This window comes from Heteronotia binoei, chromosome 21 (genome assembly GCF_032191835.1).
Source record: "Heteronotia binoei isolate CCM8104 ecotype False Entrance Well chromosome 21, APGP_CSIRO_Hbin_v1, whole genome shotgun sequence".
Taxonomy (NCBI): Eukaryota; Metazoa; Chordata; class Lepidosauria; order Squamata; family Gekkonidae; genus Heteronotia; species Heteronotia binoei.
This window is the reverse complement of record NC_083243.1, coordinates 74,761,622-74,774,494: the sequence shown is the minus strand read 5'-3', so window position 1 is coordinate 74,774,494 and position 12,873 is coordinate 74,761,622. Positions and strand designations below refer to the sequence as shown.

Below are 12,873 nucleotides of genomic sequence, written 5' to 3'. Positions count from 1 at the left end.
AGCAGAAATTCAGTAATTTTTCTTCCTTCACAGCTTTTGAAACTTATAATACTGCTAGAAGAATAACCTCCTGTGTTGTGGTGAAGAAGGAACTAAGGAAGTCAGGGAGGTGTGCTGTTGGACCCTGTTATCATTGGGAGGGAATGGATACAACAGCTCCAATAGGCACATGAATGTCCCCTTAAGGTTCTAAACTAGAGGAAGATCTTGCTGTTGTATGTCTGCACATGTGTAGTCCCCTAATGTGGGTTAGAAGGTGAACCTCAATTACACTTCTACCATTTGTACCACTTAGATATTGATAAAGTATTATATAATGTTCAAAAAGTGTATTTCTTGAAGGTCAGTGAAGGAAACAAGGCATGCCTTACACGGGAGGGACTGTGATGAAGGAAATGTGTCAGCTGTGATCAAAGCAATGCTGGGAGTAGGTAAAGCACTATGCTACAAGGTGGGTATTAATAATAATACATTTTATTTATATCCCGCCCTCCCCGCCGGAGCAGGCTCAGGGCGGCTCACAACATATTAATCCATTATACAATAAAATCATACAAATCCATAGTTATTCATTATAAAACCAACATTTAGACCTGATGGTGTGTGGGGCAGACATACAATACAAATAAAAGACACTTCCATTTTTTGTTTGTTCCACAACACCATCATACTCAAAGTCGGCCTTAAAAGCATGGGTTACCTAGAAATTCCAGCAGTTCATAAGTTGCCAGCACTAAGGGTGCTGAGCACTGTGTTCTGCAGCATATTATGTTGTGAAATTGAACAACTGTTTGAAACCATTGTAATAAACTTGAGGTAGGTAGGAACAGAAAACAAACAATACTTTTAAAATTACAATTTTACTTCACAGTGTGTGAATATGAAATAGATGGCCAGTTTGTTAATGTTTTCTGAGTCTTCCACTGTCTGCAACTCCATTGTAAGACTACCAGGGCTTTTTATGAGCAGGAATGCACAGGAACACAGTTCCAGCTGGCTTGGAGTCCGGGTGTGTGGCTTAATATGCAAATGAGGTCCTGCTTGGCTTTTTCTACAAAAAAGCCCTGTGTGAAACGATGGTGACATCAGGGGGTGTGGCCTAATATGCAGGTGAGTTCCTGCTGGGCTTTTTCTACATAAAAAGCCCTGAAGACTACTATGCTGGCTAATGAGGACAGGAGTGTCTTAAGCTTTTCTTTGTTTAAACTCTGGTCTTTTGAAACTTTTCCCTCTAAATCAATAATCATTAAAAATTTCCAGACATGGTATCCATAAGGTATCATTATCATCATATCACTATCCACCCAACAGGAAGAAAATGAGTTAAGAGTTATGAACTCACTTTAGTTAGGGCCAGGACCATGGACAGCAAACCCAGAAAGAAGAAAATGCAAGACAAGCACTAGGAGGTGTAATGTAGTAAGAAAGCAGCCAGCACAGACTGATTCAATACTCCTATCAAAAAACCCCTCTTTTACCTTTACATCTCTTAACACAGCATATCCTGTCACAGTCACAACCCATCCCACTGGTCATCCTCTTTTGGTTGGAGCTGTCCCTTACCAGCAAAACATCATCTGTTTCAGAGAAAAGGGTTTCACTTCTGAACACTGAAGGCATGCATGGTGAGGTGGGTGGTGAGCATGCTAAATGGAATGAGAGAGCAAAAGAGCATGTGAGAGCTTTTACTGGGGAGGAGGTTCCAAACTGCAAGCATGTGTATAAAGCATAGGATGACTAGTGTGGGTTGGCACTGACAGGCCTGAATGAGCTGCAGAGAGAGAAGTCACAGAAGTGCTTTTTTTCCTGCACGGATGGAGGAGGAGTTTGTGCACCTGCTTTTGCTTACTTTCATGGTTGAGTGACCTCACCATCTTGCTACCCTTTCTGCATGTATATGAAAAACGGGCAGAAGACATGGTGTCTTTGCTTTCTACATGCACCCTCCCAGGAGGTTCTTTAAAAAAGTAGCAAGAAATGTTGGCTCCAAAGCAGCTCATGGCCAAGCTGGTGCAGATTCAACCCATTTAGGGCTCCCAAGAAGACCACAGCTCTAATCTTACTCCTTAATGTTGCTTAGTTTTATAGCACTGATTACTAGGAAAGAGGAGTAAAATCCATATTATCTCAACTGTTAAGTCAGTATACCTTGAATGATAGCCAGCAAGATGACAATGACAAAGAAGAAAAACGTGATATCGAACACAATTCGATACATTTCATAAGGGTCTCCTGCAGGGTCTTCAATTTCATCTCCAATACCACCACCTGCTCTTACACCCACATACATGTGGAACAAGTAACACTAGAAAGAAGAAAGTATCAAATTAAAATAATTCAACTACTTTAAATTAGGAGAGTAAAAAGTACTTTTTTGCTGCCATTGCATCCTACATTGCATTCTACATAATGGAATCTATTCAACAAAACGTAAGGCCCATGTTGCATAAATGCTAAAGTCAAAGTCTAATACCATACTCTTCATGCAGTTCCCATTTGTTGTATTTGAGTTAGGCAAGAAAACATTCTAGTGGCCTAAAAGCCACTTTGCATGTTGTTTCAGAACACCATTTGGAATTAAGACCATGGATAGTTACAAATACATCATATTTGTTTTTTCTCTCTTATCCATAATTTGGTCAAAGAAACCTGAGCTAAACACATTCATGCAACCCACTAGAATGCTGTAAGCAAGTGGCATGAATACTAAATTAATAAACAATTACATCTGTATCATTACAAATTACTCAAAAGCCATTTCCTGCACGCAAATACTTTTTAAAAGCAAGTGAAGTTATAAAACAGCAGTTCTCTATTAGCTCTAATCCCCCATCCAAAGCAAGCCATTTGTTTGAACTATAGGGAAATCTCAAAATCCAGTTATGCTCAGTAGAGATGGGCGCAAACTGGGAAAATGGTGGTTCATGTTGATTCATAGTTTGATTGCCCAAATTGGTGGTTTGTGTTGGTTCATTGTTTGTTTGATTTCCCATACCAGTTTGTGATTCATGAGGTGCAGAACAGCCACCTTGCAAGAGTCTTCAGCAGGCTCTCCTCCACCCGCCCTCCAAGTTTGGTGAAGATTGCATTTGGAATGTCTTAGCCCCTCCCTGAAGGCACCCCCAGGAAAGCTCAGCTTCATCTCTCTCACAACAGCTCTTCTCTCTTTGTGCCACAAAGTGAAAGCAGCTGAGTCAGGGTGTCTGCTTCCATAGAGCAGAATGGGAGCTCCAGAATTGGCTCCCAGAGCTGCCAATCAAGCTATGGACAACTGCTATGGATGTTTATAGGGCTCCCAGAAGTCCACCCTCAGCACTGTCTAGGAATTGACTGAATCAGCACCAGACAGTCTTGCAAACGAACTATGAAAATGAAACAAACGATACACTGTGAAAAGAATGCATTTTGGTTTTGGATTGGGGACAATGCAGTTCCATGAATTGGTTCTAAACAAAGCACAAATCAGCCTGATTCATGCACAAATTGCGATTCATTTATTGGTTTGTGCCCATCCCTAATACGAAGATATTTTTAAAAGTCTAGTGTTTTGGCTTTCCACTTGATTTTTATGCTGCCCCCCCTTTTTATTGTAAAACATCTGACATAAATTCTTTTAAATAAAATGGATGATTAAAATTAATTTTTACAATTTAAATCAATTCTTACAATACTGAAACCAAATCCCAGACATGATTCATTCTAAGGGCAGGCATGTTCCAGTAGCAGACATGATTGGCCATATCCAGTCCATAGAATCACTGCAGTATCTTTTGACAAGACTTGTTTAAAGTGCAATATACTAGACAAAATACAATAATGACAAACTAATTTGTATGTGCAGGCTTCAGAGGAAAACAATACAATAGGATGGATTTTATTCCGCATCAACTGTTAAGACTTGTGTTGCATATGTACTTCTTGTTCCTGCACATAAAAGGATAACTGGCAACTTTGACCAGGTATATGATAAATGGGGCTAAGGAGGGGTAAGTGGATGGATTACAATTGTGAAGGTAATTGATCCATTGGCTATTTCAGCTGTTACTTTGCACTGCTAAAACTAGGAGACAATAAAGCTATCTCAATTATTTGTAAGCTTTAGTCTTTGGAGCATTCAAAATCTGAGGTGGCACTTGGGATTTTAGGCAGTCCTTTTTTACCACTCACAATGAATTCTGTAGCAAGTGGAGTGATATTTTAAATTGCTCACCTTGCACTGAGGGATAATAACCCAGATTTCTCAAACAGACCCTTTAAAAACGGGCACACAACAAACAGGAGCCAAACCTAATATTAAGGAGTTGTCTGATGGCCATCACGCACAGGGGTTTCACTAAATATATACTTGAGATGTTTGTGTCATTTCCATATAGGTCATCAATACACCTATATAATGTTGCCTTGTCTTGACAGTTTTCAATATCCTTTTTTTAAAGAACACAAAAAACTCTTGTTTATGGGTCCAGAAGAGGGCAATGAAGATGGTGAGGAGTCTGGAGACCAAGTCCTATGAAGAAAGGTCGAAGGAGATGGGCATGTTTAGCCTGGAGAGGAGATGGCTGAGAGGTGATATGATCACCATCTTCAAGTACTTGAAGGGCTGTCATATAGAGGATGGTGTGGAACTGTAAAACTGAATTATTTTGACAGGCCTTCAACACCTAACTGGGAAAGGACTGCCATCCTACACTGCTGAGGAATTACAATCACTATAGGATCACTGTCAGAGGAAAGTAAAACCCCGCCTATATTAAAGTTAAACAGCACCATAAAAATTTTTTGTATTTTATCATTTTGAAAACTATAATTGTAAATGTCTGAACTGATTGCTAGCTGCCCTGAGTCCACTTGCGGAGAGGGCAGGATAAAAGTTGAAAGTAATAAAAGCTGGAAAGTTGAAAGTAATAAATTGTTTTCTGTGGCCTCAGAAGGTAGGACCAGAACCAAAGGGTTGAAATGAAATCAAAAGAGTTTCCGGCTCAACATTAGGAAGATCTTCCTGACCATTAGAGCGGTTCCTCAGTGGAAGAGGCTTCCTCAGGCTTTCCTTCCTTGGAGGTTTTTAAACAGTGGCTAGATGGACATCTTATAACAATGAGGATCCTGTGAATTTAGGGAGAGGTATTTGTGAGTTTCCTGCATTGTGCAGAGGGGTTGGACTAGATGACCCTGGTGGTCCTTTACAACTCTACGATTCTATGTGTTATAAGCCTAAATGCCACCTCAGAGTCGCCAAGGGCCACATCCTGGTCAAAACCCTTTGAGCTATTCATGCCACTCCATTCCTGCTCTTTTTCAAGGGTGGCTTCTGAGTTATGAACCACCCTCCTCAAGAAGGTACAGTGGGATCCCATTCTGTTCACCTTTCATATGGAATGTGACACTGTAAACAGCCATTCTATATTTAATTTCACAAAGAAAGTAGTATTTTGAAAGTTACATATCTGTTTTTTTTTTTCTTTTGTGTCTTTGGTTATTTCCCTTTCTCGTGTTATCGGGGGGGGGGGGGGGGGTTGTAAACCACCTTGAGTTGCTCCATGATGGGAAAGGCAGCAAAAATAAATCAGTACTGCAATAAATAAATGAAGGTATTCAGTAAGAAAGTATTTGGGGCACCACAGTGGACTAAAAATTACTGTCTTTTCTAAAGACCTTTGAGAATCTCCAATGGTGGACAGACAAGGAAGTGCAAGAAGAAGACATCCTACAGTCTGTGTTATATGAGAAAGGGAAATTCATAACTGGTAGTTGATAAAAAGGTCCAATGCCTGGCATCTTCAGTTAAAAGAGTAGGTAGCAGGAAAGGACCTCCACCTAAGACCCTGGCGAGCTGTTACCAATCTGAGTAGACAGTACTGACAGTCTGATGCAATGTAAGGCAACTTTATAAATCTATATGCCTACCTCTAGTGTTACCATAGGAGCGATACATTAATGCATGGTATTGCAGATGCCTATATTTTGAGAAACTAACCAACTGTCATTATGCCAGCTTGTCTGTATATGCAGTTTGGTTGGCAAGATGTGGCTAAACGATAGACCGCAAGCAATGTGTTTACTGTGCACATATCTTGTTTCTAGATGAGTATAATAAATAGAGTTCCTGGCCTACATTGTTGGTGTACTGCAATTCTTTTGAACAGGGTTTTTTTTTGTAGCAGGAACTCCTTTGCATATTAGGCCAAATCCTTGTGATGTAGCCAATCCTCCAAGAGCTTACAGGGCTCTTAGTACAGGGCTTACTGTAAGCTCCAGGAGGATTGGCTACATCAGGGGTGTGTGGCCAAATATGCAAAAGAGTTCCTGCTACAAAAAAAGCCCTGCTTTTGAATACAAGACATCCTGGTTTGGTTAAACTATAATAAATTAGGATGTAGAAGCTCGATACCAGGTATTAAGAAGACTAACAGAAATGAAACTAGCCTCAGATATTCAGAATTTTGCCTCTGTATCACACCAGCCGTACACAAGTCTCAAACTGTGGTGCTTTCACTTAATTAAGAGAAGGGTGTTTCCAGATTATTTGATTTGCAACCTCATCAGGAAGAAGTTTGTCAGGATTCGGATCAAGAGAAATCTAGCAAATGAACTTAAAATATTCTACTTTGACTTGACAGCACTGGAAACTACGAACAGAACTGGCAAACATTTCCCATCAATTTTCATTTCACATAATAACATTCGATTTGTGAAAGCCAATTTTACTAGGTTATTTGAAAGTTTCTTAGACTTGCAGGCTGACTGAAGTACTCTCCCTCAGGAATTCTAAATACCAATTGTTTGTGGCCTTCTCCCATCTTGGGTGGGATTTTTAAATTTATAGTTTTAAGAAAAGTAATACTAAGTACAAATACCATACAGCCCCATTACAGAACTCACACTGCCTCCCCCACCCCAGGTTTCATTTCAGGAGTACCTTTGCTAGGAGAGATCGGGGAGCTTGTAAAGGTGTCAGAAGGCACAGGAAGAAATACTTCCCTTGTGTGAGTTGTTCTTAAAAGGGGATAATATCCACCAATTCCTATTGCAGACCTCTGTGCTTTAGCTGAAGCTATTCCACAGAAGGATCCCCAATTCTCCTTTTTGGAGGACACAAGAGGGGCAAAGTGGGATCAGCAATGATCTCTTTCACAACATTTGTTACATCTTCAGTGGTTTACATCCAAGTCAGTATTTGTGTAGTTTAAAACTTTTCTTTATACAACATCTGTATTTTGAGTCCATGATGATATTTTTGGTTTAAATTTTTAAAGTAATGTCCTCTAACTTACAGTCATCATGTCATCACACTTCATATCTGGTTCATCCTCATCTTCACTCTTGTTATAGAATTTGCGGAAGAAGTTGAATGCTACCACTGTGTAAAGGTACACCACCACTGCTAGGAGTCCAACAGTCAACACAAGCTATGCACAGCCAAAATAAAACATCACAGAGAATAAAAAGGCAATTAAAGATTGAAATCTCATTTATTAATTACCTAGAATCTCTACAGAATAAATCTGAATCATCATAATTTCCTCAACTAGTGACATTATCTTGATATTTTGAATGGCAATACCATTTATAATATTCCAAACAGGGTTTCTAGTGCACAGGGTTCTCTTTCATGCTTAGAACAACACTGACAAAGTGAGCCAGACTACAGGCTCCACAAACTGGTTCTTATCAATTGATAAGTCATTCATGGGGAGTAGCTTACCACATGGGGCAAGTTTCCCTCAGCAGCAGCTGAAAAATGTAGATTGGCTTGCAGGTTGTCCTCTGAAATACCCTTTTAACATTACTGAGTAATGCCTAATGTTGGCGGTGAAAAATACTAAGACCAGAAAGTACAAAACACTGTTGTTTGAAAGACTTATTAAATTGGCTCTATCCCATCATGTGGTATATAGAAAATGTCACTATGCAGTACAATTGCATGAAGAAAATGGCTTAATTAGTGCAGAATACATGCTATTCAGTACACAGAAATAAGCTCAGCTCAGCTGTTTGCTAATCCAGCAGCGGGGCAGCCATTGGTAAAGTCAGCTGATTTGACACTGGATTCTTAAAAAGGCTATAGTCCAATCAATATACCAATGAATAGGCTTAAACATACTTAACACTGCATTGGCATTTATAAATGCTTCATCTAAGCAAACAAAATTGTATACGCTTAACAATATAATAATGTGGTAAACCTCTGAACATGCACTGGAATCATCTTTTCAATTCAATAGCCCTTGGGCAAATAAGTGCTTCAAGGCTTGGGGATGCTGTACTTTTCCAGACAAAATCTGGTTACAGTGCAATGTTAGTGGGTAAATAAGTGTGAGGGATTTTACCTCTCTGAAAGTTGCAGGGAGCTAGTGCAATTGCCTGCTGGATTACATCTACATATATGCTACTGGACCAAGTAGGAAAGCAAACTAAGAAATTTGGTGCAAGGATGTCTCTAGGTGAATCCTGGAGAATCCCCAATATACCTTTAAGGAGGGCTCACAGGATGCCCCTGGAACCTGGGCAGACCACGTCAAGAGGGTGGAGGGATTGATGTAAAGGGGTGGAGACACAAGTTTGATAGGACCCTTGCTCCAAGAAAGAAGGGTATCTTGGTGCTTTATTCTTTGAAGGGAACAGACTTCTGAGCAATGGTCAGTCATGGAGGCCCTCTTTTGCTGACCATATGGTCTCCCAGGAAATTGGATATAGATAGAAACCTTGTAACTTTTTAAGATCCATAGTGCCTTACCCTATTTTAACACCAGTTAGGGTATGTATAGAAAAGGAAAAGAGGATTGTGTTTATGACCAGTTTTGAAAATCCGTTTGCTGATCTAGTGCTGTGCTTAAGGATGCTGGTAAATATTTTCAATAAATATTTTTTTTTACTTTGGAGATTGGTTCCTAATCTCTGTACCACCTAGATTCCCCCACCATCTCGGACATGTTAGTGCAAGAGGGGCTCGCCAGGTGGGAGGAAAGCAGTCAGCATGCATGTGGTTATTCCTCCAGGGGAGCCCCAAAGTTGTATATGGTCCCATGGTAGCCAGTTGCTGGGTGGTGGGAAACACTGAGGCTACGCTTCAGAACTAGGATGAGGAACTGGGAGTCCTCTTCCTTCCAGTAGGAAATCCTAAAAGCGAGCAGGTCGTACCCTAGTGGAAGGAAGCAGTAAACCCCTTCAGGAGTTGTCAATACCAAAGAGGGGTTGGCAGAGAAGGGTCTGCAAGTCAAAGCAGGCCTGTTCTGTCACAGTGGGAAATACTATTCCTTCTGCAACTAGTGGAACTTTAGGAATATGGTTTTGCAAGTTCCTGCATCATCACTGATGCTGAGCTAAAAAATTCCTTGCCACCTTTGCCCCTTCCCTAAGTGTCTTCTTATACAACAAGCACTACAATTATGAGACTGGAGTAACAGCTGACACTGGACAGTCTCACAGCAAAGATTCACATGTGCCCAGCAGTCAAATCTCTCCTTGAAGTTTCTGCTGGTCTCACCTAGAGATGGAACTTGCAATGGTTAGAACTTTTCAAGCTTTTTCCCAGGACTTACCAGGTTTCGTTCCTGTGCAAGGAGTGGGGTGAGCAACAGCAGAGCAATTTATTCTCCTGAGAGCTAGCTTTTGTTTAAAAATAAACTTTATGTTCCTGTCTGTGCTAAGATGAGCTGAAAAACATCAGTGCTAATCATTATACATAATAGCTCATCTTATTTTTATGGAAATCTATGACCTTGGTTGAAATAAGTATTGGTACGAGAAAAGAGAGAGAGAAATAATAAAATGCACAAATTATGGAATTAAGTGCTGATACTTAGAAAAAGTAACTTGAGTGGAAGGGCAGCAGAACCACACATGAATTGGCAATAGCCAGCTCCATCAAGAAGGAACACAAGGAACGTACCATTTACCTTGCAACTTCTGACATTGACCCTGAAATTCTTTGCAGACACCGAGAGATGAAAGAAAATAGAATACAGACCTAATTGTGGGGAAGGCGCAGCATCAAACTTCAAGTTTTTAGTCAGTATAAAAATAGTTTCTTTTTTAATGGCCAACAGTAGGATGCACTTGTGTCTCAGGCAAAATAAAAGGACTGGAATGGATTGGAAGAGGATGGATGCTGCTCTAATGAAAGAAATTCTGTAGGAATTTAACATGGTATAGAGGATATCTGCTTTTAAATGCAGAAAGCATACTAACAAGTTGTCATCCATCCAAAAAGGTGTAGTACGAGTTGTTGTTTTTTAAAGCAATGATATATGTACATCTAACGTGTAGTGTTCATTCCCGTCCAAGGCCAGGGAGGGATATAGTAGGACTACATCCTAGGAAATGTGGAAGGTGGAAAGAACCTTATGGGAAAATTCCAAACCTGGATGGATTACAGCCTTGCCATTATGGAACCAGGTGAAAAGTAGGGAACAATGCAGAAGTGAGTGCCAAGAGGAAGGCCACCTTGTAGGACAAGAAAGGCAGATCACATGCAGCAAGAGGCTCCAAAGGTTTGAACATCAAGGCAGAAAGTACCAGAAAGAGACTCCACTGTGGAACCAGTGTGGGACTGAGTTAAACAAATAAATTAAATAAACCCTTTAGAAACTTTTTGGAAACCTGGGTAGAAAAAAAACCAGTGATATCACCTAGGGAATCATGAAAAGCTGAGACAGCAAATAAGTGAACTTTAATTGAAGTGACAGCTAAACCACTATCCTTCACGTATAGCAGGTATTCAAATATTCAGTTTAACAGGCAGGACTTAGAGGAAAACCCCTGGGAAGCAGCCCAAAGGGAGAATCTCAACCACTTCGCAGGATAAGATTTCCTTGCAGAAGGGTGTCTGGAAGACAAGAGCATCTGGGCTACCCTGTTAGACTATGCTAGTGGTATTAAGTGCCATTAAGTGGTATTAAGTGCCATGCCATTAAGTGCAGGGACCGGACATCGTGGTGGTGGAGGGGGGGCCTATGTGGAACAAGTCCTTCATATTTGGTAGGGGCATGTAGTAACCTTTAGAAAGGGACTAGAAGGTCAGGAACCATGCTCATTTAGGCCAGAAGGATGCAATCAGAATGCAGAGGGAGTTGTCCATCCTAAATCTGGTGAGAACATTCCCAAACAAGGGAATGGGAGGGAAAGCATAAAACAGGATTCCTTACCACTTCAGCTAAAAAGCATCCCCTAGGGAATGTGCATCTGTTCCAGCCAAAGAACAAAATGAGTGGGAGGCATTTGATATTAGAAGAGGTCGAAGAGGCAAACAGGTCCACTTGGGGTTGGCCCTATTGTTGGAATACTGGAAGTAAGAAATTGTCCTTCAGGAACCATTTGTGTGTGGATGTGATGTCTCTGCTGAGATTGTCTGCTGTAGTATTTGCCAGTTATGTGGATGGCCTCCAATGATATGGTGTACTGAATAGCCCAATGCTTCTGAAAAGAGGGTGAGGGAACTGGTACCCCCTTGTTTGCTTATATAAAACTTGCCTATCATGTTGTCTGTGACTATTATTACTTGTTTGCCAGTGACTAAGGCTGCAAAGGAAATCAAAGTATGCCTAACTGCTCTGAGTTCTAAAAAGTGTATATGCAACTTCTGTACAATGACAGACTAATGGCCTAGCCTGATAAACACTACAGTTTGCCCCCCACCTCAAAAGAGACAAATCAGTAAAAATCTGGACACTGTGGGCAGGAATTGCAAATGGGGAGCCCTTTAGCAGCCTCTTCGAGGAAGACCACCAGTGTTTCTGCCTGGGAGAATCACTGTGTGAGTTAGAGGACTTCAGAAACCAGTTTTGCAGAGGTCTCATAAAAAGCCAGGCTTAGGGCACCATAGCAGTAGTTGAGGTCATAATCCCTACAAGTCTCTGAATAAATTTAATCAATTGAAACCTATTGGTGATAAACCTATAACTCACAGGGTGGTTCCCCTGACATGAGGTTCCCCTGCCTTTACATGAATTGAGCTGAGCCCCAGTGAAGGAAATAGACTATATTGGATACAGAGTAGATTTGTCCTAGTCAATCTGGAGACCAAGGGAGTTTAGAGTCATGACAGCTATAGAAACATGGTCCACTAGCAGCTCGGGAGAGGGTGATGGGCTGTGCTTAGTGCACTGACATCCCTGTTGTGTAAGGAATATAAGGAGGAGCCAGAGTAAGAAGGTTGGTACCGATAGGACTGAGATGATTGCCAGTGAGATACATGTTGTGAGAAGTAGCAGGGTTTGAAAGTATGGGCAGGCAGACTGTTTACACCAAGGGACCATGCTGTGATCTTTTTCTTTCGTGTGCACTCTAAGATGTTATCTGTTTGGGAGCTGGACAGGTTCTTTTCTTCAAAGGGGAGGCCTTTGACCCTTCACTTAATGTCTTTAGGGAGGACTGTACACCTTAGCCAACAATGGTGGCAGAACACTATTGCAGAGGCCCTAGATCTGCTGGTTGAATCTGCAATGTGCCATAAAAAATTTAACTGCTTTTTTCCAAGCTTTAGCCCCTTAGATTGTATAACTTTGGCCAAGGACTTGATTTCTTCTGGTAGGTTGTCAATATAGTTAGCCATTTGTTCCCAAAGGAACATCTGGTAGGGTCCCATAATGGCATTAAAGTTAGCCATATGCAAGGTTAAGGCCCATATGCAAGGCGTGTGGCCCAGGCTGTCCAGCTTGCGACTTTTGCTGTCAAATGGCTAGGAATGGGTCTGAGGTCTGCTTTGTCAGGATGACCTCCATCATGATGGAGTTAGCAGTAGGGTGAGTGAAAAGAAAGTCACACCTCTCCCCTAAAACTTTATACATATGGTCAATTTACTTGGCAGAGGACAAAACAGATGCCAGCTTAACCCATATTGCTTGGCAATGTCAAGAAAGCCTTAGAGAGAGTATC

At 41.0% G+C, this 12,873-nt stretch overlaps 1 protein-coding gene across 1 annotated transcript in view; it reads right to left on the bottom strand.

The window, feature by feature from the left end:
* Nucleotides 1–12,873, bottom strand: part of RYR3 (ryanodine receptor 3) — a 721,882-nt gene that overhangs the window by 18,620 nt on the left and 690,389 nt on the right. The window contains exons 98-99 of the mRNA XM_060262621.1: nucleotides 7,272–7,406; nucleotides 2,149–2,305 (exon numbers count right to left, since the gene is read on the bottom strand). Coding sequence (XP_060118604.1) covers nucleotides 2,149–2,305; nucleotides 7,272–7,406 — 292 coding nt within the window. The remainder of the gene's footprint in view (nucleotides 1–2,148; nucleotides 2,306–7,271; nucleotides 7,407–12,873) is intronic.